The following is a 27299-nucleotide window of genomic DNA, read 5'->3' on the forward strand; positions in this document are numbered from 1 at the left end:
GTGAGGTGCAGAAAAAGAAAAACCGGCCTGGTCAGGTGGCAAACTCACCTGGACAGACCGGGGCGGGGTGAAGTGAAAGCTAACTTCCGTAACAAGCTAAGCTAACATCACTGAAATAAATAACACTGAAATATTAAAAAATTCTCAACAACATCGAACACAACAAGCTAGAAAAGTCAGTATCCATGATGTTACTGTTACACTGAGGGTTACAGAGGAAGCTAAAAAGTTAACAGTCTCCAAACAGCAGAGAAAGTGAACAGAACCCAAGTAAACTTACCCACACGTGTTAGAACTGACAGTAAAAGTAGCACTGCCCCGTGATTTCTCAGACTGTGTAACATCTTCTCAGTATCTCAGCTGGAGCCTGGAGCCTGGAGCCTGGAGTCTGGAGCCTGAAGCCTGGAGCCTGGAGCCTGAAGCCTGGAGTCTGGAGCCAAGAGCCTGGAGCCTGGATTAAACCATCAATTTGCCGGTTCGCAGACAGCTGGCTGGTGACGTCTCACGGGGGGCGGGGTGAAAGCCAAATGACGCTGTGACGTACACCGGCAATCTGACCGATCCAAAGAAATGACAGGTGTGTTTCTTGTGTCGGTTGCTTTTCTGCTTGTAGCTCTAGAAATGGTGAATATTATTTGTCTCAATTTATAAATTTAAAGCACGTTTGAAAAATTACTGTTAAAGATGTGAAATTTTGCAGTAAACAAAAACTTAGTGTCGACTTAAGTGTTGGGATCATGGAAACCAAACAATACATCTTCTCATATAAGGGTGAAATAATTGCAAACTTTGGACCTAATAGAAGCAGTTAGTTACTTTCAAAGACTTTTGGAAAAGATGCAGTCCCACAAACCGTGGAGAAACATAAGGATCCGGAGGCTCTGTTAGGCTGTGGGGGGCCGTGTTGCTGGCAGGGTTTGGGTCCACTCATCCCCTCAGAGGGAGGGGACACTGCAAATCAATGCAAAGTTGTTGTGAGCGATCACATTTACCCTGAAATGGAACATCTCTGTCCTGATGGGACTGGACTTTTCCACAATGACACTAGGACATAGGACGGGGGGGACAGTCAGTCTGAGACCTGCAGATTTCAGTTACTGTGTTTGTGTGCACTGCTGAGTGAATGGGTGGAGGGCTGCTTCATCATCATCATCATGAATGAATGAATGAATATGCTCATTAATAAGGGGATGATGAGTTGAAGCAGCCCTCCACCCATTCACTCAGCAGTGATGTTTGATATATGTGTATATCTATATACTGATATTCACTGAATGAATTGTGCTTCATGAGTAAACCTTCCATGAGATGTAACCCGACACACGTAAAAAAACAAAAACAATAGTTCTTGTAATAGCAGCTTGCTTTAAATCTTTCATTAGGAAAAGGACATTAGGACATTTCTGTAAGTTAGCGACTTCAAAACAAAGACCACTTAGTACATTTACATGCACACAAGAAACCAGGTTGCTTACTTAATCACTTTAATATGGAAACTGGACACATTTACACAGACAGTGGTAACTTGGTTAGTGTAAGATCACACAGACATTTAGAAGGTCAGTAACTAAATCTGTCTCCTCCATCTTATAATTTAACCATTGAATACAAAGATGTATCACACACACACACACACAAATGCTCACAGAGAAAATGTGGATTCGATGTCTGGCTGAAGAACCTTTTTCTGGGAGAAATCTTTCTGGGATAATCTGGTTTCTTTAATCCCCTACCATAGTTGCATCTGTTCAACAAAAAAGTGATAATTTATTAATTTATTGAAATAATTTAATGAATTAAATTAATTAAAAATACATATATTAATCTGAATAATGCTTCGAAGAGGAAACAAGAAAAAACAGTTTTGTGTAGCAGAAATTCCGTTGTTGTCTTGGGACAGTGGGATGTAAAAAGGCCTGCGGGACAATCATGTTGTGTATCTGGATCATATTCCTGCTGCTCCTTCTGCTCGGGCTCTGGGCTCTCGTTCTTTGTTCGTTTGTCACTTTTTTTCTGCTAAACTGACAACACAAATCATCGTGTTGTTCTTGTCCATGTTGAATACGTCAGTCCAACATTCAGTGGAGGTCAGAAAAAATTCAGGAACCACTCGGGCTAATGGCATCAACTAAAGCTAACCAGATTCAGCAATTAGCAAACCTGGAGTCCAACCAGTGAAATCAGATTGGAGGTGTGTGTGTTAGAGCTACTTTTAATTATAAAGGCACGTTTGTTATTCGGAAGCAGCTGTTGCTTCTAAAAAATCGTCCCTGAAGTTAGGATCCAGAATTCTTGATCTGCATAAAGCTGGAAACGGTTACAGAGTCATCTCCAAGAGTTCAGATCTTCAGGCTACAGTCAGAAAAACTGTGATCATGGGCCAGTGGATGGGAGCAGATGAATGAAGGGGATGGAGATCTCAGGAGAACAGCTGGAGGGCTGGGCAGGGGCCAGGCACAGAGGCCAGGCACACAGGCGGAGGCAGAAGTGCACCGGTGAACAACGGTGAAGGAAGTGATGATGGCAGGTCCACTGTGGAGGTCAGGCAGGAGGATAAAGGTAAAAGTTGGACCATTTAGGTGGTGAAAGGCAGGATCTCTCTGGAGACCGGCGGCGAAGGCGGGATCCCTGTAGAGACCAAGCGGGGGCGTGATGAAGGAGCCCCTCAGGAGGTCGGGCAGGATAACTACCAGACAGATGGAGCAACTCTGGAGGACGACCAGGAGACCGGTGACATAGACGAGGCCACTCTGGCAATGAAACTGGAGGTTTGGGCAGACAGCTGGAACCAGAGGGTGGAGCTGTAGGTCAGAGCTGAGAGCAGGACAGGCAGACCACTGGAGTGCTGGGTAGAAGGCGGTCACCTGCAGGAGCTGGTGTCAGCTGGAGCGCTGACTGGAGATCAGGAGGAGACTTAACATCGGCTGATTCAGGAACAGGCTCAAGGAGAGGTAAGAAGACAGCGAGGACCCTTCAACTCAGGAACCGGCAGGATCGGCCAACTCATACTCCTGTTCTATACCTGCATGGTGAAATTAAACCAATGATTAAAAAAATAATGAAATAATAATAATACTATAAAGACAGAGGGAAGAAAGTTTAACTTTCTTCTTGATGCTGGCCCCTGAGTGTTAAATGTGATCACACACCAGTTTTAAATGTGGATATTAAAAAGCTGGGGGGCATCGGATTGTACTTACGGCTCGTTCCACGGCTCCTCAGAATCAGACCTCCAATGATAAGGAGGAAGACGGCGAAAACCGAGGGGACAATGAGCATTCTAACAAGATTCCTGTTTTTACATTCTGTAAGAATATGAGAAAGAGAAGCAGCTCCAGCTCAGTGTAAAGCAGTCATACGTAAAAACAAAAGCTTCTCACAGTGCTCATGTTGAAACAAAGATTTAGTATTAGAGGGTGACTCAAAGATATTTACCAGGATCAGCCAATGATGGTTCCTTAGTCATGTCTTCCAGTGGAGGTCTTCCAGTAGAGTACAAAGGTACTTCTAAAATAAGAACAGTTTTTCAAAAGACAAAACAACAGAATTTATACAAAAAAAAAAAAGCTCAGCAGTAGTTTCAGTTCACTTACCGACATCAACTTTAAAATAAAAGTAGAATTTCAGTCGTGGTATATAGAGTCTGTATGTTCCAGCATCAGACGTCCGTAAGCCCGAGATCTGCAGCGTCACATTTCCTGTGTTCAGGCCGTTGTGGAAGAGAACCGTCCGATTCTTAAACTCTTCACTCTGGTCATAAGCACGATCTTCTCCATGTCTGTAAAGATGCACCATAACCTTCCTGCCATCTTTACTCCACTCCACGGTTAAACCCGACACGTTGACATGATCCAGGAAACACGATAAAATGGCTTTGGCGCCTTCTTTTGCCTTTATTGTCTGAACTGAAGAGGCTGCTGGGAAGACAAAGAAGTTCCATGTTCAAAACATAAAGCACAGCCACCTTTAAAACATCTTAGCACTTTCTTGCATTGCAGTGTTTTTAAATTCAATAGTGCAACAGTTCTTCAACTGTACTTGTGCTGCTCCACTAATTTCAGAGCAGCTCACTACAGTTAATTCACGTCTTTCAATTCAATCAACACACAACAAGGTGGACACAATAACATGAACAGCTTCCCCAGTGCAGACACCATCAAAACACAACACCTGTGTGTCTTATCACGTGATGTCCTGTTCAGCCCTGCCGTCATCTGTGGTGTTATACTGGATTTATTACACTGTGTGTACACAATAATCACTGGAGCTGAAACAACCAGTCCACTGACAGAAGGTTCACCCGAAACTATTTTATTATTAATTTTGAGCAAAACAGTGAAACGATGCCAAATATTGCCTGATCCCAGCCTCTCAGACGACAAGAATTCCTGCAGATTGAACGACAGATCAGATAAATTCACTAAAATCACGAGCAGTAAATCGCGTACAGTAAAACGGGACAAAAAGAGAGACCCAAGCTGAACTCAGCTAAAGCTGAAAGCTCAGGAATTACCACGGAGGTCTCACTGACATAAGCTCACAGTCCGCACCGAGGAGGTTACTGCGCTAAATCACTGTGCTACAGCTACGTGATGTAAATACGCAGAAAACTTACCGGTAGAAAACGATAAAAAAAAACTCAGCAAAGCTAAAAGCGTCGCGTTCATTATTACACCAGCTCAGTGGCTCACGGAGGAATTAGTTTAGCTCCGTGTGACACGCGCCCTGCTGCCGCTTACTCTTATTAGTGTTATTGAACGTTTTAGCTTTTAAATGGCGCAGAAGAAATGTTCAGCTGGCTGTTTCCGTAGCTCCCGCTGAAAAGTGTGAGCCAATCACACGCGCACCTCACGTCAACACACCGGAAGGAAGAATGACGCGAGAATTGCCCCGCCCCCCGTCGTCTGGATGGTACATTCATTTTTTTATTTTTTTTTTAAATGGCCACTGTAACCCACTGGAGCTGAACTTTTCTGTGCTGTTAGCAATGTTGTATCCGGAGCCTCGACTCATTTATACTTTAAAACTTCCGCCATTATACCCCTTCTTCTTTCTCCTTTTTTCTATTTTAAAATTTCCAGTAAATTCTCCAGTACAATAAAACACTGAAAGTTTAGAGTCCCTTCTGTGTATTTACTGTCGAGCACAGCATTTCAGCTCGGGATTATTAATCTTCTGTTTTACGACACGCTGCAGTTACCAGGACCAGCTGGAGCCTCAGGTCCTGGGCCCAGTTCCGCCGGGGAAACGCAACAAGTTCTGAACGCGTTCCCTTTTATTCTAACGTTGGCTTTTTAATAGAATTGCACATAATTACACCCCTTAAATGATCAAGATCAACTGTGATTGGTGTAAAATGTAGACTATCAATGCAAAAGCTGCCCAAGACTCTCAGACGATTATCAAATCAACCATTAGGCGCCAAAGCAAAACAATGTGCAATACAACAAAGTGATCATGTCTGCTTCAGTAAACCTGAGTGGAAAGTGTTTCCTCCACTGCACCTGCACATTTACAGCACATGATGAACATACAGCTCTAACACAAGCCCTCCTTTGTAACAACCTTATATGAAACTGCATCAGTCAGTGACTGATGATCAATGAATTAAATAAATGATAAACATTTAGATCAGCTGCGAGATCTCTGATAAAAACTACCAACAGAATTCAGTCAAACCCTGTTTATTTTTATAAAATAAACCTGTAAATAAGATTTTTTTTTTACCTGCTCTGAAACAGTCCAGACGCAGAAAGTTTGTCACCCAGCTAAGATGTAGGTCACACCCTCCCCACGGTATCAAAGTGGCGCGAAATGTGCTCCTCCCCTCAAAATCTCCCGCGACTGCAGGACTTCCGGCCTCCTTAAAGAGCCAGTCTCACCACATTCATCACACTAGTCCCATTTTAAAATCTCGGAGTGTTTTTTTCTTCAGATTCAGACACAGAGTCAGTAAAACACAGAAATGGAACAGAAAAAAAGAAAGAGGCTGCACATCGTTGCCCTTTTCCCCCGACAGGAATACATTTATTTGAAATTATTTCAAATGATAAAAACATTGTTGATTAACATGAAATGACCTCAGGGTTTCTGCTCTTCACAGTGAACAAGGTGAGAACATGGGGAGACAAACGTGACGGGTCACCTGTGTGTCCAGGTGAGTGCGCATCCAGGACAGGAAGTGTAGTTCCATTCGTTGTTGTTTTTATTTTTTTTGTGTTGTCACCGCCACCACATTCACCCGCCGACTGGATTTTGGCAAAACCTCACACACACCGTTCAGCTCGTTCACCCCCTGCGGTCAAACATCCAGAGAAGTGCTGCAGAGAGTCTGCTCTATCAGACCAAAGCTCATCGACTGGAACATTGTTATAACTCTTAATCATTTCTCTTTCCTATATTACAGGTTTTTTTTTACAACACAAAAATAGATCAATAACTATGATTACCATATTCCTTAATGTAAATATACAATATTTATTGCATTTTCAAATAGACTGTTTCTTATTTACTTTGTTGTCGTCATCTTCCCTCAAAAAAAGAAAAGAAAAAAAAAAGCACTGGTACCGATGAGTGTGACAACAGGTTTGTGTAAGGCATGGACCAGCAGGAGGCGCTGCATCACTGAGAACGGAGAGTGACCTGAACAAGCATTTCATTCTGGTTTCTTAGTTTGACTATGTCATTAGTGTTTTAGAGTCAAGCTCAAAGAGAAGTGTAGTGAAGAACCTCCATCTGCTTAAACAGTTCTCTGGCACTTAAGTGTTCCTTTTTTTTTGGTTAGCTGCTACCAGCTACAATCTGTACAAACTGCATAGCAATTTAACAACAACACGTCTTCCTCTGGCCAAACAGTCCTTTAAAGGGCAAACCAGCAGCAAAAGTAAAATCATGGACTCAGAACGGAGCTGAGCTTCCCTGGAAGAGGAATCCTGTAGAAAGTGACATACGATCCCTTATAAACTCTTCCCAAACAAACCCACGGCTAAAATCATCAAAACCTGGTCCAGTAAACAAATAATAATTTAGTGTTGGGCTCCGTGGCGGCCCCACACAGAAGCCACAGTGCGTCTGGAGAAAGATGACGGCTATCTGAACTACAGTTCCACACATCAGGGACAAATCAGGGAGGAATCCTGCTGTTTTCGCTTTGTTTTGTGTTTCATCGCTGTGAATGGAATCCTGATGTGTTAAGTGCATTAATGAGTGCCGTGCACAGTGTCTCGGTTTAGCAGTTAAGCTGCCGTGCAACATCGCCTGAAGATGGAAATGAAAACACCCCAAAAATAAAGGAAAGTAGAGGGTTTAAAAAAAAAACAAAAACAAAACAACAGTCCACCTGACTGTAAAAATAAACAACCAGGTAAGGCTTCTGTCATCGCTTGGCAAACTCTGTAATTATTCTGTCCACGATCAAAGAGAGAATTTAGTTTTATATAAAAAAACAAATGTGGAAACTGTCCTCACTGCAGTTTAGTTCACTCCACCCGCTTTTGGCACACTGAGACAGAGAGATGATTCGAACGCACCCTCACCTGGCACTCTGCTGGAATGGCTATCAAAGATTTAAACCAAAACAAAAAAAAAAAAAGAAAAGAAATAATCATCATCATCATAATATCCATTAATACGCCCACATTCATGGCATTACCAGTTTTAAGGGAAGACTCGAGTGGAATTCATTTGCTAAAAATTCAAACACAAATTCAAAGAGTTTCCATTCAGTGTTGAATTTTTCCCCACACAAATTAATGCTGACACCAAAAAAAGAATAAAAATAAAGGAAATGAAAGAAGTTATTCAGAATTCTGATTATACATAAAAAAAGGTGGAATGCACAGGTTTGGAAGTGTCTGGAGTTTGGTCCTGATATGTAGCGTCGAACAGAAGCCTCCACGTCCAGTCAGCAGAGGAGAAGTCGAGGTGGTCACAGTCACAAAGGTCGAGTCTGTTTCTCGCCTCCGAGTGGTTTTTATTCTCTCGCTCAAAGACAGAAAGTGACGCTGAGTAGTGTCAAACCTGCGTGGTGTAGTAGTGTTTACTTTTTTGGCCACTGTGCTTCAGGCTGGTGGTTTAGTGTTTGTATAAATCTGTGTGTGTGTGTGTGTTTGTGCTGTAGTGTGGCTGTGATTCGAGTGCTTCTTCACCCCCTGACCGTCCACAGAGTCGGCAGACTGAGAGTTCAAGTCCTGAGCTGAGACCCGTTCACCTCCCCACCGGTGGCGCCGGAGGAGCTCCTCTCATCATGGCTGAGGGTGCGAACAGAGACAGGGCTTACTAACCTGCTAACAACACTCTGCTCTCAGTGAGTGGCAGCGTGTTTCTCTGTATTGTTATTTACTATGGTTATCATTATTACCATCATTCTGAAGAAGTAAAGACAAGCAAAAGATAAATGCAGTGAAAAGAGTGTGAGTATTTTACCCTTGTTGCTTTTGCTGGGGTAGACCTTGTTGAAATGTCTGTACTCCTCTGGAGGTGGAAGGTCCTCGATGGGGTGGAAGTTGAACTTGGATTCAAAATCATCTGAGGGAAGAAAAGAAAAAAGAAAGCTTTTAAAAATGTGTGTGTGTAGCATTGGCAGTATATTCTCCTGCTCTGCTGCAGCCATCTTCATTTCCCGCCTGTTTCATGGTATTTGACGTTGAAAAGCTGAAAGCTGAGCCAGCTGTTACACTAGTTTTGGGTCTTTAAATGATGTGTTGAAAAAGAAAAACATAAATCATTGTCCTATTAAAGTTACTTTGGATATTTATTTATTTATTTATTTATTCTCAGTTTTCTGATTGAACATGAAGTGAAAGAACCCCTGACAGTAATCTAGGAACCGTGCAACAGGAAACAGAAAAAGGCTCGTTTGCATGGCTGCAGTGGGACATTTGACTATCAACGGCCGTCCATCACCGTCGCCTCCATCACATCAAGATCATAAACACAGAATTAAAGGCACAGGTGAGGACGCGCGGAGAGAAATCCTACTAAAGATGCAAACGTGAGAGACGAGCGAGGTCAGTACGAGTTCGAAGAGGTTGATTTAAAAAGAAAACCAAGTGGTTTGTAAGGAAGAGAAACGTCAGGAGTCACATCATCTTACTTCATGCAGAAAACGTGCAGCGAGAGACCAAACCCTTCATTTTCAACAAAAACGCCTCGGGTCCTTTTATTTTCCCTTCGTGTCTTCACATTTGAAATCTTGCTGTGCCAGGTTTTAGCTGTGGCACGTGCAGAGTGCTGAAGAGTGGAAAGAAGTCCGGCTGCATGGAAGTACATTTAGTAACAGACCAGGGGGAGATATTTTTGGATGTTAAGAAGCAGCACAAGAAAGTTAAGAGTAACACGAGCGTTTCTGGTGTCCTCTCTCTGTGTCCCTGTGTCCCTGTGTCCCGGCTGCAGGTTAGAACCAGGCCACTAAACATATGACGTGAAGGATAAGATGTTTTTCCGTTCTTCAGTCGGCCATCAGCACATGAGGTAACCAGCAGGTGAAACCCTTCAGTCGAGTGGTGAAACCGTGGACAAGCAGGATTAATAGGATGATTCCTGACTTACCAATGATGGACTTGGAGGAGGAGATGACGGAGTGGCCGTTCCTGATGGGCGGGGGAGGTGGAGGGGGCCCGGCCGGGGTACGGGAGGAGGAGGATGAGATGGAGGAAGAGGATGGAGGAGGCGGCGGTTTTCCCACCCGGCTGTGGGACTCTGAGATGGCAGAGCTGTTGACACGGTACGGGGGCGGGGGAGGAGGCGCGTCCCGAGTGCCGTTACGAGACCCGGGAGGGGGCACCTGGGGAGCTGCGTGGACAAGAAACACACACACACAAAGTAGTCGTACCACAGTACCCATAACAATACAACTACAACAAATCAAAACAACATACGTGTGGGTTTAATGACCTCCAGCAAGTTTCATGACTCTTCAAGTCGATTTTTCTATTTAACTAACAGAATTGTGCAAACACTGATGGCGAGCTGTGGAGACGACAGTGTGGTGAGTCTGGAAATTTGAAAATATCGGGATAACACGTGTAGGCCTGCAAACCGAGCAGTCTGTGGATTTATTTATTAATGGATTCGTTGTTTATTCTATTAAAAAACACTGAAAACAAAAAACTCATCACACTTTTCTCAGAGCGCGAGGTGTCATCATCCAATGTCCTATTCTCTTTGACCAACAGAACAGATGATTACTGTTGATGTAAGCAAATCTCCATGGCAGCACGCCACATTACGTCTCCAGACCCGTTGGTTTGGATATATATGAGTCAGAAACAGCTTAAAAGTTATTTCCAGCCCCAGCACACACTGCATGCTGTAAGAGCAGGATAATGAGAAGCAGTGAGAATAAAAAGAAATATCAGGCGTCCTGCGGGTTAATGTAAAAGCAGGGGGGAAAAGCAGAGACAGTGAAAGCGAAGAGGAATGCTGGAATATTCCACAGGGCTTCAGGAATGCAGAGAAACCAGGAGGCCTCGTGGCGAATCGCTCCGCCGTCCAATCACAACACGGAGCTCCAGCTAACAAGTGCCTTCCTGTTTTGTGTGTTCACTCTGAATTCGAATTCTGAATGTTTCCAGTGAGCCATAAATCTGAGGAGGAAGCAAAAATCATCTGCCGAGCGTTTACGAGTTTATCAGTTTTATGCAACATGCAGAGGATTACTTCTGTAAAACCGGGGCGCTTTGTAGGTGTGGGCATCTTAAATCCTTCAGTGTTTCTTCCTACATCAGCACATACACAGGAAACTTCTGGACTACACACTTGAAAGGTGTGGAGGCATCTTATGTGTCATCATCCACAAAGCATCTGCCCTACCAAGCCCCTGCACGCATGCCAACAGACAGCGTATCTGCCCCACATGTCAAAACACTGCAATTTACCCGAACATTGCTCCAAAGAGGGAAAAAGCAGTTTCCCTAAACACATGAGCAGCTGCAGCTATCACAGGAAATATCAAACTACAGTATGTTAAGTGTCCGTGCAGACACCTGGCTCGGTTTGACATTTGTCGGCTCTATTTTCAGATTGGGCCTGCAGTCGGAGGAAACGTCTGAACACAGTGCTGCTTTCAGGCTGCGCAGAGCAACAGAGGCTCAGAGGCAACGAGTCGAAACTTGCTTTGGCCTGTGTCTGAACATTCTTCCAGCTGAGGACGGACTGAGACCGGTGCTGTCTTCATCACGGGGACTGTTCAAACATCTAATCAGGAGGAGTCATCACACAATCGTACAGTTAGCATCAGCACACGACGAGGCCCGTCCCGTCCTGAAACACCTGAGTGATGGGTCAATCAGCTGATTCACCACCACGTCCAAACAACAGAGGTCAGGGTTGATGATAAGCGCTGATAACCGCTGTGCCAGCAGGGCCACAGTTAACTGACTGTACCTGATTGATTATTGATAACGAGAATGATGTAAGTTTTCACTAATCCCTACTTTTGGTAGGAGTCACCAGTAAAGTATGTTGTGGAGTGTACCTGCTCTGCGTCCAGGTGGCTCTCTGGCAGGTGGTGGTGGTCTGGCGGCCTGCTGAGAGGATGGAGAAGGTGAAGGAGGAGGTGGAGGGGCGTGGCTGCGTCCTTGGCTGCCGCCTCCTGATGTGTGCTTTTTGTGCAGGGAGTTGTGCCTCTGTGGCAGCTCCGGGGCACCGCCCCCGTCTATGTAGGAAGGCCCATTGGAGACGCCAACAGATGTGTGAGGTCTGTAGGGCGGGGGAGGCGGGGGAGCGGAGGAGCCACCTGTTGGAGGTCTGCTGGAAGACGGCGGCGGCTTCACGGAGCTGGGAGGGGCGGGACCTCGGTTGGGAGTTGGGGGGAGGGGCTTCTCTCTGCTGTGAGAGGAGGACGTGGAAGGTGGAGCAGGTGCTTTCTGGTTGGGGGTAGGCGGAGCGTTGCCGCGAACACCCCTGTTGAAGGGTGGAGGAGGGGGCGGGGCGGAGGTGCTGTGCTTCATCCCACTGCCTGTGGAGCTGCTGCTGCTGGAGGGGCGGGAGATGTCAGGGAGGGAGGGCCGGTGGGAGCGCTGGTGCTCAGATGGAGAGGGCTTGTTGGCTGGGGAAGGCGATGTGGAGCGGCCCGTCGGAGGGCGAGGGGCCGTGGGTCGGGACCCCGGGGGCCTCAGTGCGGATCTGCCCACTGAACCACCTGCTGGACCGTCTGGGTGGAGGACGGAGAGGTGGTGTTTTAGTACATCAAAGCAAGAAAAAGCACTTTCAACACCTGAATGTGTGACAGGTAAAAACAATATACTGTAAGATGCTCACAGCTAATAGGGAACAGAGCTGCAACAAACAATTATTCTCATTATCAACAAATCAGTAAATCGTTTTGCCAATAAAATACCAGAGAAAGGTCACATGAACTGTTTGAAGCTGTCTTATCGAACCAACAGTCCAAAAATCTCCGACTGCCGTAAAGTCTCGGGGCCATTAAGCCGGAAATAACTACGTTCATAACCAAATTTCCTCCGCTGCATCGAGCACTGTGGATATGGCTTGTGTGAATCTGTGATCTGTTTATTTCTATCGTCACAGCATGATCATGGAGGAACAGACTCTGGGGAAAAGAAATAAAAGTACGCGCAGCTTGTTTTTGCTGGTTGCCGAAGAAACTTCAGACAAATTATCAGTGACTGATGTAACATGACTGATACGTTAGCTCGCTCCCTTCAGAGGTGGACTTTGACTTCAGGTCCCTCCTCTGGTTTATTTATTTACACAAACGACACTGTGACAAACATGTGGCAGCGTTTACAGAAAACCAGCTAATTCAACGACGATAACAAGAAAACGAAGCAAAGATATGTGAAATTTTACACACAAAACAAGTTGTTACCTCCAACTGGGCGTAGTTTTGGCACACCTCCTTGGAAAAGGCCCCCCATTCCCATTGGCCCTCCACCTCCCAAACCTCCACCACCACCTCCTCCTCCTCCTCCGCCACCTCCTCCTGATTCTGGTGAAAAAAAATGAGGCAAGTGTCAGCACAGACAAATATGAAAACAGAACACGGAAAACATTTTAATATTCAAATATATGGGGAGAATTATTCAGCCCCATGGGAACATGCACAGGAAATAAAAGAGCTACGATATTTCTTCAACTAAAAACCTTTAATTACAACATTCTGATCTGAGCTGAGTTCCTCCTTTCCATGCAAATATTCCTGTTTCCCCTTCATTACGAGTATAAAAGCAGCCCAGGCACACAGAGTGTACAGCTCATATCCAGCTCAATGCAATAATGTGAATTCAGGTTCCGATTAAAAGGATAAAGACTCTGCAAAGTACTGTCAAAGGTCATCAATACTTGAAATGATCAGCTGAATGATCAACTAACTGTCACCACTGACACTTCTGCAGACACGTCTGTCTGTGAGCTGATTCTGAATAAGCTCACTGTTCAGGGTTGAGGGTAAATTAAACGAACTTGCTGTCACTCACTCTCTAAAACGGGAGCACTGCGATCATTGATCGCAGTGACCTTCTTCAGCTTGGCGCCTTTGCAGATGTCAGACAGCAGAGCTCCTCTGCCCTTCGCCTCCGTTGAGCTCAGTTTGGGGGGAGTCGTGTTCGCCTGTGGGAGGGAAAAAAAACAAAAAAGATCACACCTACATTTCCTCTGGTCTGAGCCATAGCGGGACGTTGGTGGACTTGGTTTGAGTTCAAACTGCGCACTCAAAAGCGAACCAGCGAAGGCTCAGTGGCAGGTTTACCGGACAGCTCTCGGTCACTCGTCATCCTGCCGACTCTGCAGATTTTGACTCAGTCATTGAAACTGTATATTTTACTATAATAATAATAATAATAACCTTCTCTGATGTTCATGCCAGATAAGAACACAAACATTAGGACACGAGCATCTGCCTAGACTTCAGGCTCGTCTCATTTCCTTACACTCAGTTTTCTAACAATAAGTAACGACAGATCTCTAAAGGGAAGTATTTCAATTTTCCCCTGACTAAACAAACTGAACGTGTTTTTCTAAGTGCCTGTTCCCTTGTAGTGAAATTCTCTTATACAGGACAGAGTGTCAATACTCTGTGTTTCCTTAGAGCAATGTAGCCAGAAGCAAACTTCTTACACACATACTTTAAGGGCAATTAAAAAAAATGTGATGTCCAATTCATTTCCATCATATAATGTAAAGCGTTTCCTGACTGGACAAACAGCAAACCATCGTGTAAGACTTTCACCATGTTGTACCTGAACACTGGACTGACCTCATTGAAGGTGGGTGGGGGCGGGGGTCCAGGGGGAGGGGGGGGAGGGGGAGGAATAGGCATCCTGTCCCTCTGTTGGCACCTCTCTGTGTGGGGTAAGGGCAGGTGACTTCACCGTCTCAGCTGGGACGACACACACACTGAGTCCTGAAAAACAAAAGACATAAAGCTGAAGAACGTCCAAAGTTCATTAAAAAACACTGGAACACCTGAGCAGCCTCACACGGAGGCAATGAAAACATGAGTCAGCATTTTCTGGCACTGACACCTCCATCACAAGTTTCTTTATTTCACAGGGTGTGTTCTTGTTCACTTGGTCTACTTTTGCTCCTTTTGTGGGTGAACGTGCATAGTACACAGATTTGCATTTGAAATATTACATATCAGCTGTGCCTATAATAATGAAAAGGCCCATTTGGCATCTGATTGGTCCCAATGAGACAGACTCAGTCCACAGAAGAACTGAGACAAGTTCTCAGAGATGCTGGGACAACCTCCCTGACGGGCACCTGAGACACGGTGTGCAGGTGTACTGAGGAGAACTGGTGCTGATTTAAAGATAAAGGGGGGTCAAAGCAAATCCTGATCGGATTCAGGTTTTTCCTGTTTACTGCACTGTGTTTGAAGTTAGCTGAAACTGCTCGTGGTGTTTCTTCTTAAAGCGTCCTCAGAATTTCTCAATGAGGAAGTGAGCGCATATTAATCACAGCAGAGTATTTTTTACATACAATAAAACATGTCTGAGGGGAACTTTAAATCATTTAGCTGCGGTTGCAATATTTTTCTGCTTACATGCTAAAGAGAAAGCAGGACGACGGGCTGGATGCCGACACGCTTCATTCTGCCCCTTTATAGTGGAAACAAACGGCCGTTCCCACTCTGCTCTAAAGAAGACATTCTTGGTAGAAGGACGCTGTTGCTGAAGCAGCTCCTCGGATACACCAGCGTCTCCAGGAGGACTCCGGGACGGCAGCACTGGAGTAAAACACCAAGACCACTTGTGGCTGGATTGCCATGAAATCTGGAACAGATACTCACGGACCCCAGGGGACAAATGCTACTGACTTTGATGTAGTCTTCGGCAGAGACGAGTGCACGCAGGAGGAGTTCATGCTTTGCAGTGGCAGTCCCTCCACACCAAGGCAGCGAGAAGTCAAAGTCTTTTTCTCAGAGTTTTGGCCTTTCATTCATTCATTTGAAATTTTCAGACCTGAAAGCTGAGCTTTTAAAAACGTGCTACAGAGTGGACATCTTTAAAAACACAGGCCTGGTGCTGGACTGTGGACCGAAGTACAGAAGACACATTTTTCTCACAAACTAACTGGTGAAAATAATTGGGCACCGCTCTGAGTAGCATCTGCTACTCGGTGCAGCCTGAGGGATTTGATTGCTGTGACACGCTCCTGTTGCTTTTCTGCCTTGATGGGGACCACAGGAAGCTCATACAGCATCCTCTTTGTTTCACCATCACGTCCTTTCACTTCTTCTTTTGTCTCAACTGTTGTGGTTCTGTCTCTACTCTGTCAGCCGAGGACAGAGATCTGGACAGGATCACCAAACTAGGAGTATTGTCTCCTTCCAGCAGGACACTGCTCCATGTCTCAAAGCTAAAGTCGTCTCAGACAGTGAGTTCAGTGAACTTCAGTGGCCTTACCTTTCAAAATAATGGACAGATTAACTGATAATGAAGTTAACTGTTAGTTGTGGCCCTAGTTTAAAGTAAAAATAACAAAATCAAAAGAAAAGTTATACCCAGAATTATATATTCTGTCAGTTTCACCTCTGCAACAGTTGCTGCTCTTATAGGACAAACTGGAGGTTTCAGCTTGAACCCAACATAAAAAAACCTACTGCTGAGATTATATTTCCTCAAAGACATTGTTTCCCATACATAAACTCTACTTTGTCGGCCTGCCCAGGTAGATAAAATCACCTGGTTTCAGTTTAGGTAAATCTTAAAACGCCTTATTTCACACTTTTCAAACCAACTAACTTTGGACCACACACCTGTCTCTGGTCGTGCTCTGCAGTAACTGACTGAGGACAAAAGACTTCTCTGTGCACAGCCACCTGGCTACCAGTCGCCTGCCTCTGTAAACTGTAGGTACATAACATGTTCTGGGTTACACCTCCCCCTCTAAAATACATGAGTCTCTACATGCACATCAGACACACACCACACCACCCACCACCACACGTAGATCCTGAACCAGTGGGAAACACTGAAAGCAAAGAACACTTCTAACTTCTGCCCGTTCATATTAAAGCTTTCTCTGAAACATCTGCACCTGAAACTGATCTAAATATGTCAGCCCTGCACACTATCACTGACTCAGGTCACCGGATCTCCCCAAACCAGTTGGCTGTCTGAGCCCATTGTTGGCTCATGCAGGCGGCGCTGGCTCCTCACCCCACCCTCGCCCTCCGTCGCTCCATCCCTCAGGCTGCTCGGCTGAGAGTCGGGGCAGGTTTTCGCTGAGGGAAACCAAAGGAATCTCACCGAGCGAGCTCTCCAGTCAGTCAGTGACGTGGTTTAAATGGAAAGACACAGCAGCAGAGACGGAGACTGAGAGCGGGGGGTTAGAGAAAGGTTTCAGTCTGCTGAGAGCACGAGGGCTGAAGCCACAGACACAAGGACTACTCTCAGCGGCTGTGTTTGAATTAAGCCTGTTTTTATTAGGATAATAATTTGACTAATTACCAAACCACAACGAACACTCCTCCAACAATGACATCATTATGTCAGATGTGCAAACCTATAACCAACTCAACCTGTTAAATACGTCATGTAAATGTTATAGATTAAAAAACAAAAATGATCATTCTGCTTCTAAATCCTCGAAGTCCATAATTAGGTAAAAATACCAAAAACAGCTTTGTTATCTTTGTTTGATATAAATGGAAATGAATGCAGTTTGGTTTACAACATAAACAACCATCAGGACGTCAGTTTGTACTCTGGTAACCTCTGATGGGAGTCTGCCACCACGACAACATACAGACCAGAGCGGACAGATTAATGGATATTAAAATGATGACACTTCTTTCTGTTTTCGGGATCTCTCTGTTCTCTTCTTATTCTGAACTGCAGCTGATGCCAGAAACAAACAAAAAGAGCTGGGCTTCTGCTGACACAAGTTTTTTTTTGCAAAACATTAACAGATGTAAGAATAACTGAGCGTCTTGAAGGGATCTGAAAATAAAAAATAAAGTCTCTTGATACAGAATAGTTGGAGTTAAGTCTGTCCTAGGCCTGTTTTCTGTCCTTTAGTAACTTCAAGACGAAAGTAATTAAAAAAATAAAATTGTTATTGGTAGTATTTTGATAATGATTAAATGAAAATGTTAAACATTCACAGGTTTCTCCCTTCTCAAATGGCAGGATTTTCTGTTTATCTTTGGTTTCATACATGACCAAAAACTTTAGCTCAGACAAGACTGAAGACGTCACCTTCGAATCTGTAAAGCTGTGATTATTGTTATTATTTTTTTTACTACCACTCTGCCATTTCATTTATCATTTTAGATTTAGGGCTGGGCATGAACATTTACTACACTGTAATGTGTCTGTGACCACTGAGAACAGAAAACTGTCAGGAACCACATCTATCACTGATACGCAACTCAAGCATTACAGACTAGAGCTGCAACAATTAACTCATTAATCAATTGACAAAAAATGAATCAGTAACTTGGAATATTTCTTGTCGTCTGCAGCTTCTATCTATTTACACTACCACACACAAAACTGGCAGCCACACACTGACGGATCCAGCAGGTCTGACCTTTGACCCCCATAATCTGACTAATTCTTTCCATTTAAGATCAAAGTAAAGTGAGGTCCAAAGTAGGTCATGGTCGCTGAGGTTTGGGCTCCATTTAGCTGTTCGCCCGAACAGTTGGTAAACAGCCATATAATGGAAAAACGCTACACCACATCAACAGTGTGACGCTGCAGAGAGAAATACAGCCAGGGAGGCGTTCGAGGGGTGTATGAGGAAGTTAGATGCCTTTGTGGTCAAGGAAATACAGTAAACCAAAGCCCTATGGCTGTGTGTGTGTGTCTCTAGGCTTTTTAGTTAAGGCTGCAACTAATGATTCATTATTGATTAATCAGACAATGCTTTGGTCTATAAAACATAAAAAACACCCTCTGCACCAGGTGACTTTATCAAATGTCTTGTTTTGTTCAAACAAGTGTTCAAAACGTAAAAAATACACAACTTACTCAAGAAAAGCAACAAGTTTTCACATTTGAGAAGCTGGAACCATCACGCTTTGTACATGAAAGATGGCTGAAAGGACTGATTGATCATCAAAATGGTTGGTACTTAGTTGATTGATTAGTTGACTAAGTGCTCCACATGGTTTCAGCTTTTTAAATGTGATTTTTGCTCACCTTTACAGTAAACTGAATAAAGTTTGAACTGTTGGTCAGACAAAAACGTGACGATCAAACAATCATTCAGCCACTTCTTATACAACAATGTGAAATATTTGCTGATTCCAAGCTTTTTTGTGATAATACACTGACATTATGTCACCTTGGTCTGTAGGAAATTATAACGGGCATTTCCCCCTAATTTCTGGTATTTTGTACACAAACAAAAAAAATTATCATCAGATAAATTAATAATGAAAACAGGGTTTCTCCACGGTCCATAAAGTTATATTCAAGACTATTTAATACCATATATAATGCAATTTAATGGCTGTTTCACAGTCATGCTGCCCAAGGATGAATGATATCCATATAACCCAACAGGGATGATAAAGCCTTCAGGGAATTACCAAGTGTAATGAAAAATAACTTTATACACTTATTTATATTCATTTCATATTTTTGTCATATTTCAAAGCTTGTTCCTACTGATATCATCAACTAATCATTGAAAATTACCTGGACCTGAATAAGCAACAGAAAGTGGATGGATGGATGAACTGACATTACTAGTTAACTTAAGCTCAGAAGTATGGGACAATTACACTGAAGATTTTTGGGAACATCGGTTGCAAAAACATTTCATGACTAAGGCTAGGAAAAAATTTTTGAGACTTCATAACTTCTAGTGTCTGTTTTTTAAGAAACCCTAAATCAATGCTTTTTAAAACTTTTCAAACCCCGCAGATAAAGTGTATTAAAGAATAAAACTCACAGGAATAATTTACTCTACATTACTTTGATATTTCACGTACATTTTCCTGATAATACTTACATATATTTACCACAGAGAAATTCTGAATTCAGCACTTTAACTTGTAATGAAGCGTTTTATAGTGAAGCGTTTTGAGTTTTATTTAAGTAGACGATCTGAATACTTGTCCCACCCGTTCATAAAATCATACATTTGTCGGGTAAATTCAGCGAGCAGGAAACATACGAACCGACCGGCATAAAGCTCAGTGAAACAGGATTAATCAGGCCTGGGCAGGTTGTGCAGCTGCTCCAGCCGCTCCCAGGTAAACAGCCACTGAAACAAACACACCTGGTACTAGCTTCAACTTAGGTGGAGTAAAGTTAGCTTCGGCAGCCTGACATTTAACTTACCCTGTCTCGAAGAAGAGGAGGTCTGACAGTCTCGCCCTCCAAAACAACATGAATGGAAAGTGCCGTTGTGGCAATCTGTGGTCGGAGCAGTTTGACAAAAAATTAGGATGGGAGGGTGCTGGCAGGTCGCGGTGATGTAACTTAACGCCACCAAAAACACTCACAGGTTAGCCGGCTAACGTTAGCCTGCTGTCGACGGTTTACCAGCTCAGCTAGTGGCGGTCACACAGGAGCTAGCCGTTAGCCGTTAGCTGTTAGCCGTTAGCTGTTAGCTGTTTACTTCCCAGCTGTCAGTGTCGGCGCTGTCTGGCTCTCCCCACAAGACGTCTCCGAGATAATACAGCTCACAAAGCAAACCGCTGAATGCGTTTAGGAGACAGTTTTAACAGTTTCAGGCAGCTACGGAAAACTTTACCCGCACTCCTGACCTGCGAGCAGAGCCATACTCCCCGCTGATACCGTTTAATCGGTCCCTGCTCGGAAACACGGAAACGGACCGACCCACACAAAATGGAGGCACGTCAGCGCCGCGTTCAGGTGCTGCAGGAAATTCCACCGCCAACCCCCAAAAAGGTTGTAAGGTAAAGAAGGTGTACAGTGGGGGAAGTAACTGAACACAGACGTTCAACCACGCACGGATGGAACACAGAACCAAAATGACCACAAAGGGACGTGAAATGAACACAAAGAGGTGCAAAAGAAACACAAACAGATGCAAAGCAGTGTGTCAAAGTGACACAACAACAACCAACCAAAGTACCTCAGAGTGACTATATGAGATGCAAGCGATGCACTAAACAGATTTAACATTACCAAAGAGACACAAATCTACCACAAAGGCATAATTACTAAATACTGACTTAGTAAGAAGCCCATGGAATAAGAAGTGCACCAACACCTGTAGAAAGGCTCATTTGCAGTTTTGCTGCAGGGGGTGTATTTATTCTTTTCACTTAAAAAAATCTACAAAATATGAAATTTGCCCAAACTTTTGCACAGCTGTATTTTGTTCCTGTAGCTTTTATATGAGTGTTGTTCTTTGGTGCTTTTCTTTCTTTTTTCTTTGTATCTGGATCAGGGGATTAATGTTACCGACACTGCTCACTCCCCAGCGTACACCGTACACGCTGTTTGTGAAAAATGTAAAGCACATAGAGCAGAAAACAGAAAATGTCAGGTGACTGGAAGTGTGTGTGTGTGTGTGTTGGAGGGGGGCGTTCAGAAGTCACGCAGGCGCCCTGAGAATCTGAGCACTTCCTGTAAAGATGGCGGCGAGCAGAGGGTGTACGGGACTGTGGAGGACATGCAGCATGTTGTTACCTAGACCCCCCCTCCTGTTCCCCGCTGCTGTCCGACCACAGAGCTCCGTGAGCGGGGAACTGGTGCCCCGGACCTCGTTGTCCAGGCCGCCGTGGCCGCAGCAGACGAGCCTGCTGTCGGAGGAGGAGGAGCGGGGCCGACACGCAGCGGTGGTGAGCACCGTGAACCGGCGGATCCACCAGCAGGACTTCGGCCGGCTCTTCGCCGTGGTGCACTTCGCCGGGCGTCAGTGGAAGGTCACCGACGAGGACCTGATCCTGATCGAGAACCACATCGAGGCGGAGTGCGGGGAGCGGATCCGGATGGAGAAGGTGCTTCTGGTCGGAGCGGAGGACTTCACCCTGATCGGCAGGCCGCTGCTGGGGAAGGACCTGGTCCGGGTCGAGGCCACCGTGCTCGAAAAGACCGAGTCCTGTCCCAAAGTCCACATGCGGTTCTGGAAGAGACACCGGTTCCAGCGCAAGAGGATCATCGTCCAGCCGCAGACGGTGCTGAGGATCAACAGCATCGAGCTGGCCCCCAGACTGGCATGATGAGGAGGACTGGATCATTCCACACAGACTGTGGGTTTATTTCTTCTGAGTGATTATAAACATGTTAAAAACATGTCAGGATCAGTGAGTCTGTTCACGACTTTCAGAGTTCTTTTTTTTTTTTCAACCTCAGCAAAGAAGGACTGAAAATGTTGAGTTTATTCCTGTAAATAAACAATGTTCTGCACATGTGAAAAACTGGTGTTTTCTTTAATCAGCGGATCCTAAAGACCCCCAGAAACAGAACCAGTGCTCCAGAGGTGAACACTTTAGTTGATCCAGAATCTAACAGCCAGAAAGAGAGTTTACCACAGTAAATAAAGACATAAAGACGATTACAGCTGAATTCTGAAACTGAATTTATATTCGTTGCTGCAGCCTCAGAATAGGCCGAGTTGTATTATTATTAAATACAAGTTCCTGACTTTGTTTATCAGGTGGTGGATTGACAGAGGAAACACTGACGTCGTCTGTTCTGTTTGTGGCGATCAGAAAGATAAAAACTTTTCTCCGGTAGCTTGTGATGCCTGTTTCTAATTTCCAACATTTTGACGGAACATGTCACAAAACGTATAATCGTGCCACTAACGATTATTTTCTCGGTTAATAAATTAGTCATGTGTATAAAATGTTAGAAAAAAACAAATGTCACATCACAAATTCCCTGCACTTATCAGAGTAGTTGCTGATTCATTTTCTGCCAGCTGACTGATTAATCTGTGACATACAGATTTTAGCCTGAATAAAAGCAATTTATGTCAGATTTTAAATCTGACATAAATCATCAAACTCTTTGGAGAATTCAGCTGAAATGATTTACCAACACCATGTGGTGTGATGCAAAGAACAGCTGACCTGATCCAGTGTACTGATGCTGTGGGAAGGTCCTCGTTTTGGCCCAGTACTAAACTTCCTTGCTCATTAGGAAAGAAAAATCATTTTCACAGCTTCTCCTCAGACTCAAACCATCGACCATCAGGTAACGAGGTTCCAGGTTCTTCTTCGTCGATTCTGAAACAAAAGACTCGCGACACAAAAGATTTTAACAGTCTGCAAAAAAACTGTTTTATTGAGAAACCTGACCCAATCGTCTCTGGAAACAGGAAACTGCTCGGCGGTCCTCCCTGCAGAGGACGGACCTGAAGGCACTGATGAACATTTCTGCTCCGTGTTAACAATAACTGAACTCCAAGGCAAAAACAAAAGTGAATGATCAAACCAAATGAAATATTGCCGTTACTGTTAACAGTCTCTTCACAAAGCAGAGGAGTCGAAATTCAGCAAATGAAAACAGAGACTGAAGAACCCCGACCTGTCCCGTAGGAACCTCACGTTCTTGGTTCCAAATGGCTGACGATTACTGTATTGCTAAGTCTCTGATTTTTTAAACCTGCACACGTTCTGTGTGCTGCTGATATTAAGACACAAGGTTTCGTTCATTCACAGGCCGAGGTGAGAGGCAGCCACACCTGGAATCTCTGTTTGATGCTGAATCTGATTTAAAGATTTATGACACGTTTGAGCATAGCTTTGGATTTTGTTTAGTAATACAAACACTCACATGCCTTATGTACGCTGAGGGGCTTATTGGTTGCTGCAGCTGCCCCACCCCACCCCACCCCACCCCACCCCACCCCATCCAAACTGGCCTTTTGGTTTAGTGGAATACACTGTAAAAAACTGGGGACTACATCAACAGTCCTGTTTTAGTGAAAAAACATTAGTCATCAGCAGTCTGAGGTCTGAGGTAGAATGAAGTGGATATCTTCATCCTTGTGGTTGTGTGCTGGTTTGTTGCCGGTGTTTTGTCCCAACAACAAACGTGCACGTGGCCACCAGGATACAGTGCATTCCCCCACCGCGGCTCAGCGAGAAAACGTGACAATCACAGAGAATTTACAACTTAAGCAAACAGCGACGTGATTCAGCTACAGGTCTACGAGTTTCAAACAAAGACTGCTCTTTCTAACTTAAACTATATCTGATTTTCCATAAACCCAAAACAATACTAACCCATTTCCAGCTGGTGTTAACATGTGATCTTACCTGGATATGTCACCTGGATAATGACATCTGCTCCACTTTGCATTTACACTTGATATTGATAAGTGTCTGTGTATTCTTTGTTCTTCATCAGCAAGTTCGACCTCTAGATGTGTTACTGGATGTCCAGGTACAGACTGCATGTAAATGCCAGGTGTAAATGGGGTCACAGTATCTACACTTTTTCTTTTAGACGTGACTTCACGTGTGTTTCAGCCCACTTTGTTTAAAGCACACTGAGGCCTTAACTCTGACTGCAGCTTCTTTTACACTGGAACCATGTTGAGAAGGGATCTCTCCACGGGCCGGTATGACTGTTTACATATGTGCATGTGAGTGTTCGATAAACTTAAACCTTTGTTTAAGACTCCAGAAATATTCCCCTTTGGTTGATCTGCAGTTCAACAACCACAGAGACCAAAATTCAGGCCGTGAGTTCAACATGTGCCTGTGCTTAGTCTTAATACGCTTCCTTCTCTCTTTGTATGAAGAAACACCAAAGCAAAGTCACACTCTGCTAAATCTGACAGGCTAACGCTTATTTGCTTTTCACCAAACATACAGACTTAATGAAACACTCTCTGATTGGTTGTCTCTATCAAGTATGTAAGTTTGGTCACAAGCAAAGAAGTGTTAAAATGCCAGAATCTGCACTGGAGTTTGACATTTTCTCATCCTTACAGGACAGAGCCTCCTTCTGTCACACGAGCAAAGGAAGGAAACTATTTTCAAAACAAAATCTCAAGTATAATCTTCAAAAGCCCGATCAGAATTGTCCAAAGGATCGACTCCTCTTTCTCCTCTCCTGGCGGAGGAGATTTCTTTTGCTTGTGTCCATCCTCTGAAGTGTACGAGTCCATATCGAACGGGTTCTGCGGCACCGTCTGATCGTAAAACACCCGCATTTCAAACTCGCTCTCCTGGTGAGACGGGTGGCCGTAAATGCCGATGCCCACGGGCCTCACAAAGTCTCCTGGAACCACCACCACGTCCTGGCCACAGGTGGCTGACTGCAGCTTGTAGGTGTCGAAGCTCGGCTGCAGGGTTTTATCTGAAACATAGAGGTCCGCGTCTCCCTTGAGGCTTTGCATATGCAGGATGATCCTGCCATCGTGGTTGAGGCGCAGGTAGCTGTAGTTTCCAGCTCCAATGTGACCCTGAACCACGTGGAGAAGCACCCACTCTTCAGGGACGCCGTCGTCCTCTGAGGGGCCGAGGAAGCTCCTGGCTTGAGACAGCAGGAGGGCGACGACCAGGGCGCTGCAGCTTAGCATCATGATGAGGGCATCTGCCAATCAGACCCCGTCTGGACAACACCAGACAGCCTGGAAAACAGCATGAGACACAGATGAAAACCAGGATTTAGACACACAAACATGGAAGGAGGCCAAAGCTGTGCTGGGTTCAGTCCAAAAACATAAGCTAGTTCTAGAACTAACAACAGTTTTGAGTAACTGACTGATCATTTAATCTATAAAATCAGTTCAACAGTTCAAAACCTCGAAATATTCCTTTAAAAATTATATTAAAAAGAGAAAATCAGCAAATTTGTCATGTTTGATAAACAGGAACTAGTGCGTGTTTGGTCAGTTTACTGTATAAATTAGTGTCATTGGAATCAGCACTGGTCCAAACAAAATCTTTATATGGAACCTCTTAAGTTGTTACCATGGCAACAAGTACTCTTCCTGGGGTCCATTCCTAGGATCCTGTTCGGTGGGTTTTCACAAACCAGATCCCACCAAGCAGGATGAGAAAACCAATACATAATAAGTAAAAACCCAACAAAGCTCTGACCTGTGGACACTCTACTGAGTTACAAATGCATATACTTATATTCATACAATCAGTCTAACGGCTTAGAGGAAGCAGTAAGTGAGGTGAAACCTAAAAAACAAAACAAAATATAAGTCAAACAACTTCATTAAATGTTTAACAAAACAGAGGGAACTCCTGTTTAAGCTGAGTGTAAAACAAACCGGGGAGTTACCGGCTCTGTCCGACAGCCCTCAGCTGAGTTACAAACAAACCGCTCGGTCTCAGCTCCGCCGCTGAGTCCGACCTTTGATACGAACCAAACATGTTTTACCGGTTATAATGTTCAACGTTAGCTGCCTGAAGCAGCCGATACCTGCGCTGATTAGAAGCTTTATCGGTTTTAAACTGGCCTCGCGAGACGCATTTCACAGTAGAACAGAACTCCGTTTATTTTTAGGAACAATTTAATCCGAAGTCTCAACAACCTGACGTTGTTTCTTAGTTTAATGCTAACAGCTAACACGGCACCTGCCGACCAACAGCACCGACATGCAAAAACCAACGGCTTTGAATAAAAGCGTTACTTTAAGTTAATATTTAGATTTAACCCGGTTCACCCGCTGTTAAAGCAGAAATAAGGCAGGTGTTAGCCGGAGCTAACAGCTAACTAGCCTCTTACATTCAGTTAGCTTTCACGCAGCTAATGCCTCTGCTAGCCTGATCAGTCTGAGCTCAAGTTTCAGTTCCCGAGGCCGCGGAATAAGTTAAAACGTTATAATCAAGTAAGCAAATTATTATTAAACACGTATAAATGACACAATTCGCACTCCTTACAAAGCTGTCATTTTCTCACCGACATCTTGGTCCAAAGAACAGCTACCTGACGAAAGTTCGCCTCTTCTTCTCTGCCTTTGGCTTTGACTCACCAGCTGCAAACCACTCACCGCCGCCAGCCGGTCACACCTGGTAACTACACATCCCAGTTTGACCAATGTTCTTTTAATGGCAATCCGCTGACAGACTCACTAAATCGCAAACTGAACATTATAGCCATCATGAAGATGAGATTCATGATGGCTATAATGTTCAGTTTGTGTTTTAGTGTGGTGATGATTCAACTTTATGCTCATTCTGGACTTTATATTCCTGCTGTTTTAGGTATTTTATTTCTGTAGATTATTCCATAGGTAAAAGCTGTATAACACCCTGAATTATTATGGCCATGCTGTAGGATAAAAACAAATGCATCCCAACGAAGAAAGAAATCAAACTGGAGTCACTCTGAAGCTGCATGTCATCCACTCGTCTTTCTCACCACAATTACTGACAACTACTATCTCCTCTCATAAAATAAAACAAAATAAAAAATATTGTGGCACATGGCTCCTCTACAGGGTCTGGGGGTCATCAGTCCCCACTTTTCTCTTCCTTTACTTCCTATCATTTCTCCACTGTCACTAATAAACGTATAAAATGACCCGTAAAACAACGTAGCTCCCACCACAGGGCCATTACCACCCCATTTTTATTGTGCTCTTACTGGTGCATATTAGCAAATAAATCACTCCAGTTTTCTTGCTTGGTGTTTGGGCCTCATTCTCGGTCGTAGGACAGGACCTTCTAATACAACCTGGGCCTGAACCACAGCATCAGAACGGCCTCCACGTGACCCCGTCACTGCAGAGAAACGAGGGGGGAAACAGCACAGCAGAACGATGTGGAAAGACTAGTATTTTCTGAGAAATGTCTTGTAGTGACAGATACTGTATCATCAGTTGTTACTTTATTGGACTGGATATAGACGTTTGCCTTGGCATCACTAAATTTAAAGCTGTCCTCTTCGTTAAGTCAGAACCACACAGACATCCCACACACTGAA

At 44.2% G+C, this 27299-nt stretch overlaps 4 protein-coding genes across 7 annotated transcripts; 1 reads left to right on the forward strand and 3 right to left on the reverse strand.

Moving 5' to 3' along the window:
* Window positions 1–2295: 2295 nt before the first annotated feature.
* On the reverse strand, window positions 2296–4739 carry LOC121181404 (myelin-oligodendrocyte glycoprotein-like). 2 transcript variants are annotated; one of them, XM_041037356.1, is made up of 5 exons: window positions 4616–4739; window positions 3594–3914; window positions 3436–3507; window positions 3201–3305; window positions 2296–3022 (listed from the first exon to the last, which is right to left on the reverse strand). In XM_041037356.1, the coding sequence occupies exons 1-5, from the start codon at window positions 4665–4667 to the stop codon at window positions 2979–2981; spliced, it is 594 nt and encodes a 197-aa protein (XP_040893290.1). In that variant the 5' UTR covers window positions 4668–4739; the 3' UTR covers window positions 2296–2978. The 2 variants fall into 2 exon arrangements, with proteins under 2 accessions (XP_040893290.1, XP_040893289.1); XM_041037355.1 differs by having other exon boundaries at window positions 3594–3917; window positions 4616–4696.
* Window positions 4740–6002: 1263 nt separating this feature from the next.
* Window positions 6003–20301, reverse strand: wipf2a (WAS/WASL interacting protein family, member 2a). Of its 2 annotated transcripts, XM_041037354.1 has the most exons (9): window positions 19931–20301; window positions 19767–19841; window positions 14219–14365; window positions 13440–13572; window positions 12833–12952; window positions 11477–12154; window positions 9550–9792; window positions 8425–8526; window positions 6003–8249 (listed from the first exon to the last, which is right to left on the reverse strand). In XM_041037354.1, the coding sequence occupies exons 3-9, from the start codon at window positions 14279–14281 to the stop codon at window positions 8206–8208; spliced, it is 1383 nt and encodes a 460-aa protein (XP_040893288.1). In that variant the 5' UTR covers window positions 14282–14365; window positions 19767–19841; window positions 19931–20301; the 3' UTR covers window positions 6003–8205. The 2 variants fall into 2 exon arrangements, with proteins under 2 accessions (XP_040893288.1, XP_040893287.1); XM_041037353.1 differs by having other exon boundaries at window positions 19767–20301.
* Window positions 20302–20997: 696 nt separating this feature from the next.
* On the forward strand, window positions 20998–21806 carry mrpl21 (mitochondrial ribosomal protein L21). Its single transcript, XM_041037358.1, has one exon. The coding sequence runs from the start codon at window positions 21032–21034 to the stop codon at window positions 21617–21619; it is 588 nt and encodes a 195-aa protein (XP_040893292.1). The 5' UTR covers window positions 20998–21031; the 3' UTR covers window positions 21620–21806.
* An 851-nt stretch (window positions 21807–22657) lies between these two features.
* On the reverse strand, window positions 22658–26366 carry c4h6orf120 (chromosome 4 C6orf120 homolog). Of its 2 annotated transcripts, none has more exons than XM_041037360.1 (2): window positions 26274–26366; window positions 22658–24987 (listed from the first exon to the last, which is right to left on the reverse strand). In XM_041037360.1, exon 2 carries the CDS (start codon window positions 24937–24939, stop codon window positions 24391–24393), a length of 549 nt encoding a protein of 182 aa, XP_040893294.1. In that variant the 5' UTR covers window positions 24940–24987; window positions 26274–26366; the 3' UTR covers window positions 22658–24390. The 2 variants fall into 2 exon arrangements, with proteins under 2 accessions (XP_040893294.1, XP_040893293.1); XM_041037359.1 differs by having other exon boundaries at window positions 26255–26340.
* Window positions 26367–27299: the final 933 nt, after the last annotated feature.

The sequence above is a fragment of the Toxotes jaculatrix genome, chromosome 4, assembly GCF_017976425.1.
Source record: "Toxotes jaculatrix isolate fToxJac2 chromosome 4, fToxJac2.pri, whole genome shotgun sequence".
In the NCBI taxonomy this organism is placed as follows: Eukaryota; Metazoa; Chordata; class Actinopteri; family Toxotidae; genus Toxotes; species Toxotes jaculatrix.